The sequence below is a fragment of the Gilbertella persicaria genome, assembly GCF_025201335.1.
Source record: "Gilbertella persicaria strain CBS 190.32 chromosome Unknown B0P05scaffold_16, whole genome shotgun sequence".
Taxonomy (NCBI): Eukaryota; Fungi; Mucoromycota; class Mucoromycetes; order Mucorales; family Choanephoraceae; genus Gilbertella; species Gilbertella persicaria.
The window spans coordinates 43,321-60,753 of NW_026251977.1; the positions used below are offsets into that span (position 1 = coordinate 43,321).

The following is a 17,433-nucleotide window of genomic DNA, read 5'->3' on the forward strand; positions in this document are numbered from 1 at the left end:
TTTTTTTTTTTTTTTGGTTGATAATCTTCTGTTGCACCTTTTTTGGAAGCTTAATCTTTTACAGTCAATAAGAACTCCGCTTAATGCCTGGCTTATGACTGTTGATCTCTCGCTTTCATCTCTACATCAATTTCCATTTTAGGACAAGTCAAGCGCTATATAATTCATGTCTTGCATTTTTGATTTTAATCTTCTTTTTTTTTCACGTATTTCTTATTTTTAGACACTTTACTGTACATATAACATGACTACTGACAATATCTCACTATGGAAGAATCGACTTCAAAACTTAACGGACTTACAGGTCCCTACAGATTATCCAAGGCCATTATCTGCTCGTACAATTGAAGAAGTCCAAACATTCGATCTCTCTGAACAGACTTTGATGAGCCTTGTTCAATTCTCCATGACATCTGCTCGTCCTACCGCTTTCTCTGTTATATTGGCTGCCTTTTCTGTTCTTCTTCAACGTTATACTGGCGATGAAGAATTCGCTATTGGTACTTCTTCTCCTAGTGGGAATCCTCTTTTACTACGTCTTCATGTGGATCCCACAACCACATTGAATAATGTTATTGAGATGGTCACAAAGGTAAAGTATACATCAAGGAGAATTTTTTTAAAAGTGGGGAAGCGTGCTTATACATGATATAGGTTGAGCAAGAAGCATTGAGCCAGGAAGTCCCTTTTGATCAACTGTCTGAAGCTGTATACGAAGGCACTGATCCTGAGAGTAGACGCCCTCTTTGTCGCGTTCGATTCTATAACCAAATTGATCAACCTTCTGAACAGCATTTGGCCAACACATCTGCTACTTCTGATCTGACTGTCTTTATTTCTTCTCCCGAACCAACAGCATCGCTTCGTTCTTCTGTGTTGCGTCCTGTCTCTATTTCTATTGTCTACAACCAGATCTTGTTCACTCCCAAGCGTATTCAATACATATTTTCTCAATTGGCTACTGTGATTGACACAGCTATCAAATCTCAAGAATTGCCAGTAGGTCAGATTCCTTTATCCGATGCTGGTTTGCCCGGATCACCACTTCCTGACCCTACTACTGATTTACATTGGTCACAATGGAGAGGTGCTATCACTGATATCTTTTCTGCTAATGCTCAGAAGCATCCAGATCGTACTTGTATTGTTGAGTCTTCAGATGATGCTGGCATTACTACATATAACTATCAACAAATTCATTATGCATCAAATACGGTAGCTCATTACTTGATTGCTAATGGTATTCAAAGAGAAGATGTGGTCATGATTTATGCTTACAGAGGCGTTGATCTTGTTGTTGCCATCATGGGTGTTCTCAAGGCTGGTGCCACTTTTAGTGTGATTGGTAAGTGTGTTGTGTATTGTCATACGTATCTCATCATCGGGCCATAGATCCTGCTTATCCTCCTACTCGTCAGGAAATCTACCTTTCTGTCGCCAAACCTCGCGGTTTAATTGTCTTGCAAGAAGCTGGAAAGATAGCTGATTCTGTCAGACAATACATCAAGAAGGAACAAGACATTATTTGTGAAATCCCCAATCTCAAGCTTGGCAAGGATGGTCGTTTATCAGGCAGTTTAGAAAACGAAACAGACCTGCTTGATAGCGTACGTCAAAAGGAATCTCAAGCGACAGGTGTTGTTATTGGTCCTGATAGTATTGGTACCTTGAGTTTCACAAGTGGTAGTACTGGTATTCCTAAAGGTGTCAGAGGTAGACACTTTTCCTTGACCCACTTTTATCCCTGGATGGCCGAAACCTTTGGTCTTTCTGAAAAGGACAAATTCACCATGCTTTCTGGTATTGCTCATGACCCTATCCAACGTGATATCTTTACTCCTCTTTTCTTGGGTGCTGAGTTACATATTCCTACCTCTGAAGACATTGGTATTCCTGGACGCCTTGCTGAATGGATGAACAATTCCCAAGTCACTGTAACTCACTTGACACCAGCCATGGGTCAACTCTTGTCTTCCCATGCTCAAGTTGAAATTCCATCTCTTATCAATGCCTTCTTTGTGGGTGATATCTTGACCAAGCGTGATGCTGCTCGTATTCAAAAGTACGCTCCCAATGTAGCTGTGATCAACATGTACGGTACTACAGAAACGCAACGTTCTGTTTCTCACTTTATTGTCCCTGCTCGCTCTTCTCATCCTGCTTTCTTGAGTATCCAAAAGGAAGTTATTGCTGCTGGTAAAGGTATGGTCAACGTACAGCTCTTGGTTGTCAACCGTCAAGATCGTACAAAGATGTGTGGTGTAGGTGAAATCGGTGAAATTTATGTCCGTGCACCTGGTCTCTCTGAAGGTTACCTCCGTTTGCCTGAAGCCACTGCTGAAAAGTTCATTCCCAACTGGTTTGTAGCTGAACCTCTTAAGGATGATGGTCAAGACGAGTCTTGTGTAGAAGGCGATGCCTGGAAAGAATTTTATCTGGGTAAGCGTGATCGTATGTATCGCTCTGGTGATTTGGGTCGTTACAGACCTGATGGTAATGTGGAGTGCACTGGTCGTGCTGATGATCAAGTCAAGATCCGTGGTTTCCGTATTGAATTAGGTGAAATTGACACCCATCTATCTCAACACCCTTACGTACGTGAAAATGTTACTTTGGTCCGTCGTGATAAAAATGAAGAACAAACCTTAGTTGCTTACTTTGTTCCCAACTTGACTGCTGCTGATGCCGAATTTGCTAGTGCTACTGAAGAAGAGGATGATGACCATGATACAAATGATATTCGTTCAAGCCATCATTTCCGTCGTTTGATCAAACATATTCGTGATTATTTGAAGCAAAAGCTCCCTACGTATGCTATTCCTGCTGTCTTTGTTCCTTTAGTCCGTATGCCATTGACACCCAATGGTAAAGTAGACAAGAACGCATTGCCTTTCCCTGATACAGCTCAATTCAACAAGGCTGCTCCTGTTTCCAACACCACAACAACGCTTCCTGAAATGACGCCCAATGAGGCTACTATTCATGCTATCTGGAAGAACCTCTTGCCTTCTTCTGATCCTGTGATTGGTGTTAATGAAAACTTTTTCGATATTGGTGGTCATTCATTAATTGCTACTCGTCTTATTTTCGAAATCAGACAAACATTCCAAGTTGATGCTCCCCTTGGTCTTGTCTATGCTGAACCTACCATTGCTGGTCTTGCTCGTGAAGTAGACAAGTTGCAAAATGGTCATATTATGAATGAACGTGACATTGAACAACACAAGGAGCAACAGGCTGAAAAGAAGGAAGAAGTAGACTATGCTGCTGATTTGGAACCTTTAGCCAAAGAATTCCTTCAAACATCTTATCCTTCTTTAGCTGCTCATGGCGAGGGCCGTACATTTGTTTTGACAGGTAGCACTGGTTTCTTGGGTGCTTTTATTCTTGACAAGCTCCTTGGTTATGCTGATACAAAGAAAGTAATCTGTGTTGTGCGTGCTAAAGATGCTGCTGGTGCCTTTGAACGTGTGAAGAAAGCCGCTGTTGATCACTTAGTATGGAAGGACGATTGGGAAAGTCGTATTGATGCTGTCTGTGGTGACTTGGCTAGTGATCGACTTGGGCTATCTGACGAAGATTGGAATCGCTGTATTTCCTCTGCAGATGCTGTTGTCCACAATGGTGCTCTTGTTCACTGGGTCTATCCTTACCAACAGCTCCGTGGTCCTAATGTGATTGGTACTCTTTGGGCTATGCGCTTGGCTTCTGAACACCACCAAAAGTCATTCCACTTTGTTTCTTCTACTTCTGTGCTCGATACACCTGTCTATCTCGAATCTGGCGCCCTTGTTTCTGAAGACAATAACCTTGAAGACAGTCGTGTTGGTCTTGAAAATGGTTATGGCCAAAGTAAATGGGTTTCTGAAAAGTTGATTTTGGAAGCTAGAAAGCGTGGTATGCCCGCTACAATCATTCGTCCAGGCTATATTTTGGGTGATTCTCGATCTGGTGTGACCAATACAGATGATTTCATCTGGCGCTTGATGAAGGGTTGTGTTGAACTTGGTTTCTTGCCTGCCATGTCCAACGACATCAACTGTTGCTCTGTTGATTACGTTGCTTCTGTTGTTGCCGGTGCCGCTTATCATGATCAAGAATCTACTGAACGTGGTGTTCTTCAAGTGACACATCCTGCTGGCTTCACTTACAACAGCATGTTTGGCTCTTTGCTTACTTATGGTTACCAAAGCCAGCAAACAGAATACATTGACTGGAGAAACAAGTTGATGGAATACACACTCAAGTCTCAAGACCATTCCCTTTTCCCTCTTCTTCACTTTGTACTTGATGATTTACCTACTTCTACTAAGAGTGCTCAATTAGATGACACCAATACTCAGGCTATTTTGGCATTAGATGGTGTCAAGCAGCCTTTGATGGGAGATGAATTGTTGGGTCTTTACCTTGCTTACTTGGTCAAGGTTGGATATATGCCTTCACCTGCTCCTGGTTATCGTGCCTTGCCTGACTTAAAGGCAGAAGTAACATTATTGGCCCGTAGTGGTGCTAAGCATTAAATCATACCTCTTTTTGTAAATATTGTTAAATAAACTGATCTAATTAAGTTGACACAAATCATACTGCTTAAAATCAACTGTAATTTTTTTTTTTTTTTTTTTTTTTTTTTTTTTTTTTTTTTCAATTAACTAGATGAACAAAAGACGTCAATTTCAGTATTCTTATCACTCCAACTAAAAATCTGCAAATAACGTGTATTTTTTTTTCGTATAAAGGACAATTATTATTTTCAAACAAAAAGGTATCAAGTAGACTGTACAACTTCTAATCCAGTATCCTTCTTTTCCAATTTTTCCAAGACACTTTCTTCTTGTTTTGTAGCATTATTCAACCAACTCAAATAGGCATTCCAAACGATACCCAAGCTACTGACAAATGGTAGGCGATATTGCAATGGCATCCATTTGAAATTAATAAACTGAACCGCTGGCCATACCTTATAATTAGCGATCAATGCTGGTATATACGCGTCTCTAAACTTCTCCTGGACTCCTTCCCATTTACCCGTTTCAGCCAGTCCCATCGTTGTAAAGAACAAGACAAGACCAGCAGGTGCAAACAATGCTTGATCTGTCACCATACGCTTGATAGCCATCATATTAGCCTGCTTTGTTACTGCCTTCGTTGCCACCTGCTTAACAGGCATAGGGAAAAATTTGTCTAGAAACATGTACCATTTTCCACCAAGAGGTGCCACACAGAAATTGTAGGCTGCAAATCGTAAAGTTCGAGTAAAGTCCCAATGATCTGTAATTGTCCATAGATTTCGGTGTGCTTTGACTTTATCGGGCAAAAATCGTTCATCAATATTGAATTTGTTGTAGAGTGATATACTTTGTGCTAAACTATCACTGATAATGCCGAGAATACCATTTGTTACACACAAGGTAAGTATAGGACGCTTGTTGTAGGATCTGTTGTAAAAAGCGTTTAAGGCTCTTAGGCTGTTCATAAAGTAAAATAAAGAAAGAAAAGTGATAAAATGTCTATTCCTTTTTTTTAATAATATTATTAAAACCCCCTCTCTCTATTTTTTTTTTTTTTTTACATCATTATTATTCTCCATTGTTTGTCAGTAAGCGAGAAAGAGACTATTGACGTCAATTTTATGCGCTTCCATTATAAAAGGCTAAGCGAAAACTTACGTCAATCGATTTGTAGATAATCAAGGAACCAGCAATGTATTTAATGGCTAATATTGTGTTTGGTCCAATATCTATGGTGAGTGTAACATGGTGAGATAGTTTTGTAAGTTGAGCAAGTGCTTTGCCAAGTTCAATAGAAAGTCTTATATTCGTATCATCCATGATCAAAGAATAAAAAAGAAAGAAAAAAGAAAAATACAACAGTCACTTCAGTATGGAGTGACATAGAGGTCAAAAGAAGGTCTGTGCTCTTTCACTAACATGTCTAATCGATGTATTGAAAAAAAAAATGTATTTTATTACAAGTTAGGCTCTTGAATGTGACTCATTCACGCCCATGACGCGTTGACGCATAGCGCATACTTCTGAAGCTAAGTTTGGGCTTATACTCTTCATTTTTGGTGATGGCATGAATTCTACTAAAGTGAGTACGAGGATAATCTTGTGTATCAGCACTTTTACCTGTAGGTGCAACCACAGTAGAGTGGAATTTGCTGAAGCCTTCTAACGCTTCATATTCATCGGATGTAATATCAACAGCCTGTTTGTCATAAACAGGTTTAGTCTTGTTTTCCTTTAAATCTTCTATCGGTAAACGCAAATCATCAATAGAAATTCTTCTCCTGACTTGAGGTTCTTTTGGTTGAGGAAACGAGCAAGAAACAGGTGAGATCAAAGGGGACTCAACTGATAGTGTAGAGGTTGATGATCTACGACGAGCAAGGTGCTGATCATAATATGAAGGGTAATGATTGCGCTTTAAAGGCCAGACATGTTGTTGTGGGGACAATGGATAGCCATAAGGAGGTGGAGGAGGAGGGGGATGGGGATATGAAATAGGATAAGGATTTGTGTTGTAAGGTGTAGAAATAGAAGCTCTTCTTGTTGGTAAAGGCAATGTACGACTATTAACCATAGAGGAGCCTTCCAAGGGATCAGGCATTGCTTCAGGCTTAAGAAGAGTAGGATTTCCTCGAGACATACGCTTTGTGGACTGAACTAGAGAAGAAGGTACGGGTTTCTTGTTTTTTTCATGGGTTTGTGTATGCTGCATCATATTATCAAATCTACTAAACATTCGATTGCAACCAGGCACAACGCATTTATAAGGTTTCTATAGGTATATGTATGAATAAAGGCTCATTGAGTGATTCAACTTACCTCTCCTGTGTGTTTCCTTTCATGTCTAGCTAAATGTTCACTTCTGGTAAAAACCATATCACAGTCACCATAGCCAGTACATTTAAATAGCTTTGGAGCGGATCTTGCACCACTTGTTCTTCTTTTGTTGGGCATAGAAAAAGAGTAAAAGGAATAGATAAAAAGAGAAAAAGAAATAATAGATCGGCTCTTTTTTTTTGTATCTTTCTCGAGTGAAACCTAACCTTAAATGCAAAAAAAAAAAAGAACCGTGTGGCGGCCAGGGCAAAAGTTTGAGACATATCAAGACATGACAACTGCATTAACTCACCTTTTGTCTTACCCATCAAAAAAAATTTTTTTACGTGTTACAAGGTACTACAAAAGTGTCAATGAAAACATGTTTATGACAGGAAAGAAACATACAGTGTAAACATGATAAATCCCTTTTTCATCTTGTCAAATACAACATGTTCTCCTTTTTTTATGATGAATTTGTATCACCTTATTTTGTCCCCGTCAACCACTCATAAACAAGTTACGCATGTGTCTTTACATCCTTGCTGAATATTCCATCAATAGTATCATGAGGCCAGATCAAAGGTGAAAAAAACCAGTAACAGCGATTGAATTCAAGCTTAATTCAAGCTCTTATAGGTTCAGTTTTGGATAGGAGAATAAAACAACCAATTCTTTTATTCTCAAGAAACTGTCTTTTTTTTTTTTTGTTGAGTAAACAAAGCATTACATATTGTTGTCTAATTACATAAAGTAGTACATTTGATCGCATTGGCCATGTAAAATGAATTAAAAAAAAAAGAAAAGCTGTGTTACTGAATCAAATGCAGTCTTACCAAGTTCCTTGGATACAAAACAGGGATTTCACATTAAAGTTTTCTATCCATTTCACTATTTCCCGAAAATTATTGGCTCATTTTAACAGTGCTTTCAACAAGCATTGTCAGCAGTTAATCAAAGTCGATGACATTGGCCAACCAAAGTTCAAATATGGAAGTTGTATTTTTAGAAACCATGCCACTTGTCGTCGCATACAGGAGCTGAATAATCGGATCATTGCTGTGTGAGTCCGTTGCCAAATAAGCTTGTGTGAAGAAAAGGAAGGTATTCAGTGGCAGATCAAGTAATATTTAAATTTCATTCACCATGGATACAGACGTATGTGGTGCAAGTAATAAACGCTCTATTGCCCAAAGCAGACGACTCATAGAGTGAATATATGGGCTGCTAGTCGGTTGGAAGGTACCTCGGAAATCTTTAGGTTGCTATCCAGTCACAGTAAAGATCACCACCAATAGTTTATTCCCATCTCGATCCTATAGTTTAGGCAGCGACAATTTACTCTATTAGGATTGGAGGATAGTTATAGAGTTCGCATGGGAGAAGTAGCACATCTGAATGACTCTCGTCTGTCCATTCCACAATACCAATGAGCAAGTAGCGCCTTGCTTATCATATCAATAAAGGGTTAATTATTTGAAATCTACCAGCTGCATTCATTTAAACCTGGAAAATGATGCTAACCAAAGAAATATTATCTTTGTTATGCGTTAAGAACCACACATCTCATATAGCACCTAGACAAAGCAGAATTGGATATATAGCAAACAAAAAGACCTGTTTTATCATTCATGCAAATAGACACATTACCTGGAACAAAGTACAGTACATGCGCTGCTTAAAAAAAGGAGATCGACACATTTCTCAGCTCTTTTTTTTTCCTTTCATTAGATGATATTCTACAATTTTGCATTCCTGTCAAGTTTATTTGTACTATCAACAGCTTATATTACAGATATTAAACTTATCTCTTGTGATATTGACCACGCGTGTGCCAACTACCCAGGCTATCGTAGAATCCCAACAGATCTCAACTTGGGTGTAAGTGGAGCAGATACTGTCTATCTTGACTATAAGCAAGATCCTCTAGAGGATCCCATAACAGAGTTAGCTATAGTTCAGGGCAACAATGATACACAGCTTCCTCACCTTGCCAAATGGACAAAACTCAAGGTAGACTTGAACCAACACGCAGGAGACGAGACTGCTTCTTTATGGCTTTATTACACAAAGGACAAGTCCATTTCGAAAAACCCAGTGACGTCTATTATTGTTAAGCAAGGCACAAGTCCATTAGTTTCAGCAGAATATAGACGCATTCCTGTTGATTTAAACAAAGATGTAGGCGGATATCATTTATACATGTACTATAGTCAAGATGGACCTAAAGGTATATAACAAAAGACAATCTAAATATATAAATATATAAATATATTGACAACCATAAAATATAGACCCAATTACAGCCATTACAGCTAAACAATGCTTCACAAGTAATTGCTATTTAGATGTAAAGCACATAGATAACAATGAACCGCTTTGACTGACAACATTGTAGGGTTGGGAGCGAGTAGAGAAAGATTTGAACAAAGGCATCATTGTTGGCATGAGTGTGTATTTGTTTTACAAAAGAAGTCGTACAGAAGATCCAGTCACAGAGTAAGCTAGATAAAAGAAAGAGTATGATATGTCTAACTATCTCTAGTGTGATAGTCTTGTTAAATGACCAAACACCCCCTGAAGGCTATACCAAAATTGATGTCAATTTGAATTCAATTCTTCGAGGTGATTCTATTCATGTATGGTACAGAACAACACCTTCTAATCCAGATGTACTTCGTGATGCTGTTCAAGATTTGAGCATTCAGTTTGGAAAGCATTCTGTCACTCCTTTTGGTTGGCACAAGATAGACGTGGATTTGAATAGTGAACATGAAGGTAAAGACGGGTTTGGTGAACCCACTTTTCTGTATGTCAAAAAGGGGTACACAGAATTACCTAAAATGGAGCCATTGGCATTTGATCAGAGTGGTAATTTCAAGATTGTTCAATTGGCTGATTTGCACTTTACGAATGAAGAAGGACACTGTGTTGATGTACCTGTCAATGTAAGACAAAAACATATTGAACAACGCGTTAAAATCAAACCAGATGGAATGCCATGGTGATCAAACTACTTTGGACTATATAGCAACGTTGTTAGATAAAGAAAAGCCAGATTTGGTTGTGTTTTCTGGAGACAATATCAATGGTGGAGGTAAATAAAATGGACAAGAGTTATAGTATATTAACTTTGACAAGGTGTGACTGATGCTAGAGCTGCTTCATTTAAATTTGCTGAACCTGTTATTCAAAGAAGAATTCCTTGGGTAAGCAATATAGACTAACAAACTCAAACTGAATTGGCTTGTTTTAGGCTACTGTATTTGGGAATCATGATGATGAAAATGATCTGACTCGAGATGAGCTGTTGGAAGTGATGAGAAGAATGCCTTATTCTTTAATAGAACGTGGTCCATTAGATATACCTGGTGTGGGTAATTATATCTTGAAGATCTATACAAATACAACTCAGGCTGCGTAAGTCAATATTTAACTATTCTATGACTCAAAAATCACTTCTTAGTACTCATGATTTTACACTGTATTTTTTGGATTCACATTCAGTGTCTCAAGAAGAAGAAGAGGGTTATGATTTTATTAAATTAGAACAGTTGGATTGGATTACTCAGTCTGCTTCTAAGTTTCGATCATTGCCTTCTAAACCTAATGCAGCTGCATTCTTTCATATTCCTATCTGGTAAATTTTGTGTCGTCAAATTCGACTTGAATTCACATTTTTGTAAACATAGGGAATACCATGAAGAAAGTAATACAGTTAAATTAGGAGATGCAAGGGAAAGTGTATCTAGTGCTCAAAAGAACAGCATTTCTGCTTTTGAGGCATTCAAGACAGGTAAAACGAAGAAAGAAAAATAGAACATTAAGCTAAAATTCAATAGCGGGCGATATTAAATTTACTTCTTGGTAAGTAACCAACATGAATTGAGATTTTGACTTTTTTTCTATCATAGTGGACATGATCATGTGAATGATTACTGTTTAGAAAGAGACGCTATTCACTTGTGTTATGGAGGTGGAGCTGGTATAGGTGGTTATGGCGCTGAACATTTAGGATGGCATCGTCGTGCTCGGATATATGATATCAATGAATATGGGTCTACCATAAGAACATGGAAGCGTGTCTTTTCTCAGGAACTACCCATGATTCATTTTCAAACTATTTTTTCTGCCTAATGCATAGACTTTATTCAATAAATCTTCTTACTATATTGATCATTTGAGTGACAGAAGGCATGAAACTATCACGATATCTTAAACCAGTGGCCATAACGACAGCAGCAGTTGCCACGGTAGTTGAAGCCATAGCTACATTCAACCAATAAGTCTGGCGGTGCCAACGTTCAATGGCTTTTGAATAAGGCAATGTCGAGAAGCTAACCATGGTATACAAGGGAATAATCAAACGAGGAAAAGTGTAGTGAATAGCACCTTCCAATTTCTTTCTGGCAAGGAAACGCATTGATGTCACAGCAGAGCGCATTTCATAGTGATTATACATGGCTAAGTCACAAATGGCATGAGCGTCCTTGACACGAGTCTTTGAATAGTCATCTAGGGCCCCTTTTAGACCTTTAATGCCTTGTTGAGTAACGATAGGCTTGATTTGATGTTGGTCCAGTACTTGATGAAGTACCTGTACATCTTGGAAGCCACAATTCATACCTTGGCCATAGAAGGGAACCATGGCATGAGCAGCATCACCAATCATCAAGGCTTTATCACCATAGTTGTGTGGGGAAGCCTTGATGGTAACCAAAGAACCCCGAGGGTTTTTGAAATAGTCTGATATCAAGGCATCTTCTCCAATAAGAGGAATAGCATCTTCAAAGTGCTCAGAAAAGAAATTCATCAGCTGATTTTGTGTTGCAACCTTTTCAAACATATCAAACGGCATAAAAAGTGTGCATGTGAATGAGAAATCAGGATTAGGAAGTGCAATCAGCATAAATGTATGTCTGGGCCAAATATGAAGATGATTAGGGTCTAATGCAAATGTTGGTTTTCCATCAGGTCCTTTAGCTGGAGGCATGGATAATTCACAATAGCCAGTATCGATGTATCGTTGCTCAAAGTCCATTCTTTTTTTTTTTTTTTTTTTTTTTTTTTTTTTTTTTGAAAAATATTGTTATTTCCGCTTGACCGTAATTAAAATAACTCACCTCATACGACGCATCATTTGAGATCTTGTCCGAGAATATGCTCCATCTGCACCTATAATAAGATCTACTTGATATTCCTTTTTCCCATCACTACAGAAGAGCATATATAAGCAAAGGCACATCATGTCGATAACTTGCCTAGTAGCGAATTCTAACATATTCTTGTCAAGATCCGCTTGCACAAGTCGATGCTCAAAATAAATAGTGACATTGTTCATTTTCTCGGCGGCATCCAATAACAATTCATTCAAGCGTGCTCTATCGACTGCATTGATGTGCTGATATACATATGCATAAGTGTCTTGGCTTTTATAACCACCAAATTACCTTTCCATTGACATCATATGCTTGCGACATTTGTTTTTTTCCAATATGAACCATTCTTGCCTTCATTGGTACAGAGGCTTCCAGGATAGTTTTCTCGATATCCAACCCAGTAGCTCGTAAAGCACTTAATCCTCGCTCAGACAATGCTAAATTGATAGACCTGCCTCTTCTACTTTCTCTGTGAATAGGCAATCTCATATCTAACATCATCATGGGAAATTAGACAGGGAGTTGCAAGATAATTTGATTCTATGTTTTTTATTTACCTGGTCGAAGTTCATAGAGATCTACTTTCCAACCTCTTTGAGCAAAGTATATAGCGTCAAGTGCACCAACTAGTCCACCACCTACAATACCAACCACAGCTTGTCTTTGTTCACTTGGCATTATTATAAAGAAAAAAAAGAAGAAAAAGAAAAAGAAAAAGAAGCGTGACTCAAGGTGACAGATAAAGCAACCCTTTTCGGAGCATAAATGGTCTCATCAGATAGCAATAGTCGCCCTTCTTAATTTATTTAAGCAGTAGGTTTTTGAGCATAAACAACAAACCATCCCCAACAACTCTTACTTCTTTAGCATATGCATCTATGCACATTTCAAAGCCCCTTCCTCTCCTAACAGAGGGCTCATTTGAATCATGAAAGGCTTGACACTAAAGTACAAACATCGTTGCGCTTCCCTAACACATTGTTAGTCAATCATGTATTGTGTATTGTACGACCTACCACATCAATGTATCCGTTTCTCCCCCATGATTGAAAGAAATGAAGAATTTTTTTGCCGTGATGTTTTTAAAGCCAATACGATCCAGTCTATCTAATCTATCTTTCAATATAAGTGTAATGTCATGTCTTAATCTGCGAGAATTCATAATTGACATAACTCTCACAGGAAGAAAAGGAAGGAACAAGAATTAAATAGCTCAGACTTTTGAACCGCGATATACATACAGGCAGTTTGCAAAGTATTCATAGCAGGGCCAGTTTGAGACAAACTACTGCTATCAACTAAAGTGAAACTTATATAAAATATCATTTTCCCTCATGTGCCTATATTACTTCTGCCAATTCAAGCTAGTTGCCTGGTTTCAAAGCTCGAAATAGTTCTTGTAAGGTCTAAAAAATTATTAGTTTAGGTTATTATATAGACTACATACGCTATTCCGATTATCATATATTAAACCAGTCAAAAGAAGTCGCTAATGGATATAATCGAACTTGTTATCTGGATATGGAATATGCTTGGCAATATTACCAACTACAAACTCAACATTTTCAGGATTGTCTTGCTTGAGTTCAACAGGAGAAATATCTATACCAGAAACATGGAATTAGGATACGTTTGACTCATTTCCAGAGTCCATATAGCAGGACTACAGCCTGAATCAAATACATGAACGCCTTTTTGAAGCATTTCTTCAACAGGAGCATGGAATCTACTGTTCAAACGTAAACTTTAGTAACCGCTGTTTATTTTTTGAAGAGCAAGTGAAATCCCCTTGTGCTGTATATAAAGACGATAGTTTTCTAGAGTAAAATTGAAAAACAAGTCTTTTAAGGGATTGTTTACCGTCGTCGTCTTCGGGCAGCATGTAGACAACATCAGTTTGTGTGATATATCTTCTACCACCTTTATACTCGTAATTGACATCATTTATTGGCTCTTTTGGTGCTATAGCTTTTCCGATAGTCATTTCGTTCTGTTGGAAGAAGAATAAAGCAAAACAAAGGTCCATTTTTTTTTATAAATAAAGGCATGAACAATTAAACGATATTCAAATATTTATGCAGCCTAAAAATAGTTGACACTGTTTGCATAAAATTCACATGTAATCGAACAATGTTTTGTTTTGTTACAAAGTCTATCTTGAAGCATACATAAAAAAGGGGGATGCTTTGTGTACCTAAATTTCTCCGAGTTATCAAAATCATATTTGTGAAAAAAAAGAAGACGAACCAAGCAAGCAAAGCCAAAAATAAGAAAAAAAAGACGATACATATTATTCTATTTAAGATGATTAAAAAGGATTTTTTTTTAAAAAGAAGGGGAAAGATGACAAACACTTAATTATATATTAAAAGAAGGCTCTCTTAATAATAAACATTCTTTTCTCTCTCTTTTTTTGAATTTTTTTCTCTTTTCGATTTATAACTTTAATATGATGCAATCACTACCATTGTTTGGCTCCCCTCTTGTTACTGCCTTGGCTCGTTCGAGTTTCACAACGTCTTCTGGTCTTTCTGTTCCCGGTATTTTAGCAAGATGTTATCAAGAAATTGAACAAAAAGGCAAGACATATAAGGAAAAAATTCCCTTTCTAATCTCTCTCTCTCTCTCTCTCTCTCTCTCTTTCTTTCTATTAGGCCTCGATGTAGAAGGCCTGTTTCGTAAATCAGGCTCTACTGCAACCATTAATGAACTGCAATTACAATTTGAAGAGAGTCAAAATCCTTTTTTAGTCAAGTTTCCATCAACAATCACAAGTCATTCGCTTACCGGATTATTTAAACGCTACTTACAACAATTAGCTGAACCTGTAATTCCTCGACAATATCAGTCCATGTTCTTGGATGTGTTTGGTAACACCCCATAGAAGCATATAAATAATGGACTCATTTCATGAATTAGATCAGGAAAGATATTCTAAAGAGACTCTGAAAAGACGGCTAAAAGAAGTGTGCAAAAAACTACCTCATGAGCACCTACATTTATTGCAATTCTTGATTGAAGTAACTGATAAAGTCCAACAACATCAAGAAAAAAACCAAATGTCAATTGAATCTCTAGCAATTATTTTTGCTCCCACCTGCATTCGATTGGATGGTGTGTCTCAATTCATGCTGGGAGATAATGCAGCATTGACGGAAAGTAAGTATTGTCAATCTTATAATTCTCTGCCGGTTTTTTTGGACAAGCATCATTTGATCCAAAAAGCACGGCAGTTATTGTGGGGGACACTACGAAAAAAACAACAACAACAACAGCAGCAGCAGCAACAACAACAGCAGCAGTATAAATCATATCAACCTAGTGACAATACACCTCCTATGACAAAAAAGAAAAAGAAGCGCTATTCTTCTTCTTCTTCCATGTTTTCTGATTCTTTAAAGTACAAGCCAAATGAATTACTTCAGCTAGAGCTTGTCAAAGAAAGCAATACTTGGATCAAGATATTTGAGTTTATGATGACACACCCTGAAGTTTTTACGACTTTAACTAATCCTCTCAAGTCTCAACAATACAAACATCGCAAACTATCTTTAAAAGAGCATAAAAACACTACTATACCACTTGTCATAGAAGATAAAGAGGTGAGTTCAACTTGGTTTGTTAACCTTACTCTCATCTTTTTTTTTTTTTTTTTTTTTTTTTTTTTTTTTTGGAATTAGAATGCATTCAATCGACAAGAAATAGACTTACAGCAACAACAACAACAAGAGAAATTGAGAATTGATGTGAGTACTTTGGAATTCAAAGAATCGCGCGAATTAGTCCAAACGTTTGAAAGTTTTGGATTTTCTTCACCTAAAGTAGACTTTTTATCAACTCCTAAAATGATGATTCGAAAAGTTAAAGAAGAATCTGTCAAAGCAGTGTCTCCTGTTGAAAGCTTTATTGATACGCCTCATTCGAAATACATTCGAACCCTCCAGAACTGGAAACTAAGAGAAGAAGAAAACCGGAATATCATTGTGCCTCAAGAAGTCATGATGTCCCACAAGTTCAAAAGAAACATCAAATCAAATCTTCAATCTACTCGGACACCTCAAGCTTCTGATTGGGTCAAAGCAATTCAAGGTGGTGTCTTTTCAGTCGATCTGAATGAAAAAGCACAACCTTTGTTTCACCAAGACCATAAAACAACTTTGAACTACTAATTTAATACTATTTCCTACACTTTATTCAAAATAAATATAATGCGACCATAGATGCCAATTTAAAAGAGAACCAACATATACAAAATAAAAAGCGAGTAAATGCTTCACTTATGTATTGAAATAGTACAGATAAACTGAAGCTTATTAAACAAAAACCATTATTTTGATGCAAAAAAGAATTCTTGTTATTAATTTACAATGTTTGGATGTTTTCAAGAGGTTTCTTATAGCACCAGAACAAATCAGTATCATGACGATACATAATATCTTGGTCAGATCCTCTGGGAGGTAAATCAAATTTGTCTAAAGTAGTCTCTATTTGTTTATGCAGAGCATCTGCTTCTTGTTGATCCAAGACAGCAATGTAACTCTTGCTTAAAATACGAGACCAGATCTGTTCGCGCTTGACGAGGAAATCATTTTTGAATTGCTTATGTTGTAATGGTAAAGTATATAATGACTTGGCTTCTTCTGTCTCAAACACATTTCTCCATGCTCCTTTTCTGTATTGAGGAGCACCAGCATCATACTTTTCATATAATCTAATACATTTGTCAGTAACTAAGTGTGACTTGTCCAACTTACTTTCGAATGCTGGCTACCCAGTCTGAACGCTCTTGACTTTCCATGTTCCAGATCAATACAAAAGCACCTCCTGGCTTCAAGACACGATGAATTTCATTTAAGCTCTTGAGATCATCAAACCAATGAAAACATTGAGCCAATACAATCATGTCTTGAGATTCAGACTCAACAGGAATAGACCAAGAAGTACCCTTTAAGGAAGTAGCTTGAGGTACTAAGGATTCCAGTTTAAGGCGCATATTGTCTACAGGTTCCACAGCAGTAACATCAAATCCACAAGTATCGACCAATAGTTTTGTCATAATACCCGTACCGGCGCCTAGATCCAATACCTTGAGTGGTTTTGTTGAGTTAGGCAACAGAGTCGAAATAAACGCAAGTGCTTCTTGAGGATAACTAGGTCTTGCTTTGGCTTTCAAAAAATAATTAATGATCATGAAACCTAAGAGTCAACTTACCATAGCTATCAGCTTGAGCTTGAAAGCCTTGAGCAGCAGTTTGATGAGGATTCATGTTTGACATGGTAGAATATAGAAAGAAATCGAATGGTTTATATACAAAAGAAAAAAAAGTATGACAAAAGGGTAAATTTTACCAAGAGGCCATTTTTTAGGATACATTTACTTTATTTAGAACCAAATCCTCGGACGGGCCGTTACTTTTTTTTTTCAGTCGCCATCTCATTCAATCATTCCT

The 17,433-nt window shown here is 37.5% G+C and overlaps 7 protein-coding genes across 7 annotated transcripts; 3 read left to right on the forward strand and 4 right to left on the reverse strand.

Moving 5' to 3' along the window:
* Positions 1–172: 172 nt before the first annotated feature.
* B0P05DRAFT_538146 (L-aminoadipate-semialdehyde dehydrogenase) lies at positions 173–4,603 on the forward strand. Its single transcript, XM_051577809.1, has 3 exons — positions 173–592; positions 655–1,345; positions 1,393–4,603. The coding sequence occupies exons 1-3, from the start codon at positions 245–247 to the stop codon at positions 4,518–4,520; spliced, it is 4,167 nt and encodes a 1,388-aa protein (XP_051435584.1). The 5' UTR covers positions 173–244; the 3' UTR covers positions 4,521–4,603.
* A 55-nt stretch (positions 4,604–4,658) lies between these two features.
* On the reverse strand, positions 4,659–5,863 carry B0P05DRAFT_538154 (uncharacterized protein). The gene is made up of 2 exons (XM_051577810.1): positions 5,667–5,863; positions 4,659–5,612 (listed from the first exon to the last, which is right to left on the reverse strand). The coding sequence occupies exon 2, from the start codon at positions 5,471–5,473 to the stop codon at positions 4,766–4,768; it is 708 nt and encodes a 235-aa protein (XP_051435585.1). The 5' UTR covers positions 5,474–5,612; positions 5,667–5,863; the 3' UTR covers positions 4,659–4,765.
* Positions 5,864–5,875: 12 nt separating this feature from the next.
* Positions 5,876–7,153, reverse strand: B0P05DRAFT_62532 (uncharacterized protein). Its single transcript, XM_051583468.1, has 2 exons — positions 6,828–7,153; positions 5,876–6,780 (listed from the first exon to the last, which is right to left on the reverse strand). The coding sequence occupies exons 1-2, from the start codon at positions 6,960–6,962 to the stop codon at positions 5,992–5,994; spliced, it is 924 nt and encodes a 307-aa protein (XP_051435586.1). The 5' UTR covers positions 6,963–7,153; the 3' UTR covers positions 5,876–5,991.
* A 1,379-nt stretch (positions 7,154–8,532) lies between these two features.
* Positions 8,533–10,975, forward strand: B0P05DRAFT_538166 (Metallo-dependent phosphatase-like protein). The gene is made up of 11 exons (XM_051577811.1): positions 8,533–9,054; positions 9,119–9,174; positions 9,223–9,323; positions 9,370–9,772; positions 9,816–9,921; positions 9,966–10,033; positions 10,081–10,244; positions 10,291–10,464; positions 10,517–10,620; positions 10,667–10,691; positions 10,739–10,975. The coding sequence occupies exons 1-11, from the start codon at positions 8,556–8,558 to the stop codon at positions 10,959–10,961; spliced, it is 1,923 nt and encodes a 640-aa protein (XP_051435587.1). The 5' UTR covers positions 8,533–8,555; the 3' UTR covers positions 10,962–10,975.
* On the reverse strand, positions 10,808–12,616 carry B0P05DRAFT_62662 (uncharacterized protein). Its single transcript, XM_051583472.1, has 5 exons — positions 12,541–12,616; positions 12,275–12,443; positions 12,086–12,225; positions 11,948–12,037; positions 10,808–11,866 (listed from the first exon to the last, which is right to left on the reverse strand). Exons 2-5 carry the CDS (start codon positions 12,338–12,340, stop codon positions 10,972–10,974), a joined length of 1,191 nt encoding a protein of 396 aa, XP_051435588.1. The 5' UTR covers positions 12,341–12,443; positions 12,541–12,616; the 3' UTR covers positions 10,808–10,971.
* A 1,783-nt stretch (positions 12,617–14,399) lies between these two features.
* Positions 14,400–16,219, forward strand: B0P05DRAFT_538177 (Rho GTPase activation protein). Its single transcript, XM_051577812.1, has 4 exons — positions 14,400–14,562; positions 14,638–14,853; positions 14,903–15,585; positions 15,664–16,219. Exons 1-4 carry the CDS (start codon positions 14,433–14,435, stop codon positions 16,150–16,152), a joined length of 1,518 nt encoding a protein of 505 aa, XP_051435589.1. The 5' UTR covers positions 14,400–14,432; the 3' UTR covers positions 16,153–16,219.
* B0P05DRAFT_538179 (S-adenosyl-L-methionine-dependent methyltransferase) lies at positions 16,220–17,391 on the reverse strand. Its single transcript, XM_051577813.1, has 3 exons — positions 17,196–17,391; positions 16,738–17,149; positions 16,220–16,694 (listed from the first exon to the last, which is right to left on the reverse strand). Exons 1-3 carry the CDS (start codon positions 17,257–17,259, stop codon positions 16,346–16,348), a joined length of 825 nt encoding a protein of 274 aa, XP_051435590.1. The 5' UTR covers positions 17,260–17,391; the 3' UTR covers positions 16,220–16,345.
* Positions 17,392–17,433: the final 42 nt, after the last annotated feature.

Coding starts and splice junctions, on each gene's coding strand:
- B0P05DRAFT_538146 (XM_051577809.1), top strand. CDS start 245: ATGACTACTGACAATATCTCACTATGGAAGAATCGACTTCAAAACTTA. Junction 593..654: donor TTATTGAGATGGTCACAAAG/GTAAAGTATACA, acceptor TACATGATATAG/GTTGAGCAAGAAGCATTGAG. Junction 1,346..1,392: donor TGCCACTTTTAGTGTGATTG/GTAAGTGTGTTG, acceptor ATCGGGCCATAG/ATCCTGCTTATCCTCCTACT.
- B0P05DRAFT_538154 (XM_051577810.1), bottom strand. CDS start 5,473: ATGAACAGCCTAAGAGCCTTAAACGCTTTTTACAACAGATCCTACAAC.
- B0P05DRAFT_62532 (XM_051583468.1), bottom strand. CDS start 6,962: ATGCCCAACAAAAGAAGAACAAGTGGTGCAAGATCCGCTCCAAAGCTA. Junction 6,781..6,827: donor AAAGGAAACACACAGGAGAG/GTAAGTTGAATC, acceptor ATATACCTATAG/AAACCTTATAAATGCGTTGT.
- B0P05DRAFT_538166 (XM_051577811.1), top strand. CDS start 8,556: ATGATATTCTACAATTTTGCATTCCTGTCAAGTTTATTTGTACTATCA. Junction 9,175..9,222: donor CAAGTAATTGCTATTTAGAT/GTAAAGCACATA, acceptor ACAACATTGTAG/GGTTGGGAGCGAGTAGAGAA. Junction 10,692..10,738: donor GATATTAAATTTACTTCTTG/GTAAGTAACCAA, acceptor TTTCTATCATAG/TGGACATGATCATGTGAATG.
- B0P05DRAFT_62662 (XM_051583472.1), bottom strand. CDS start 12,340: ATGAAGGCAAGAATGGTTCATATTGGAAAAAAACAAATGTCGCAAGCA. Junction 12,038..12,085: donor ATGTTAGAATTCGCTACTAG/GCAAGTTATCGA, acceptor GCTCTTCTGTAG/TGATGGGAAAAAGGAATATC. Junction 11,867..11,947: donor CAAATGATGCGTCGTATGAG/GTGAGTTATTTT, acceptor AAAAAAAAAAAG/AATGGACTTTGAGCAACGAT.
- B0P05DRAFT_538177 (XM_051577812.1), top strand. CDS start 14,433: ATGATGCAATCACTACCATTGTTTGGCTCCCCTCTTGTTACTGCCTTG. Junction 14,563..14,637: donor TCAAGAAATTGAACAAAAAG/GCAAGACATATA, acceptor TCTTTCTATTAG/GCCTCGATGTAGAAGGCCTG. Junction 15,586..15,663: donor TTGTCATAGAAGATAAAGAG/GTGAGTTCAACT, acceptor TTTTGGAATTAG/AATGCATTCAATCGACAAGA.
- B0P05DRAFT_538179 (XM_051577813.1), bottom strand. CDS start 17,259: ATGTCAAACATGAATCCTCATCAAACTGCTGCTCAAGGCTTTCAAGCT. Junction 17,150..17,195: donor AGCTCAAGCTGATAGCTATG/GTAAGTTGACTC, acceptor ATTTTTTGAAAG/CCAAAGCAAGACCTAGTTAT. Junction 16,695..16,737: donor TGGGTAGCCAGCATTCGAAA/GTAAGTTGGACA, acceptor CAAATGTATTAG/ATTATATGAAAAGTATGATG.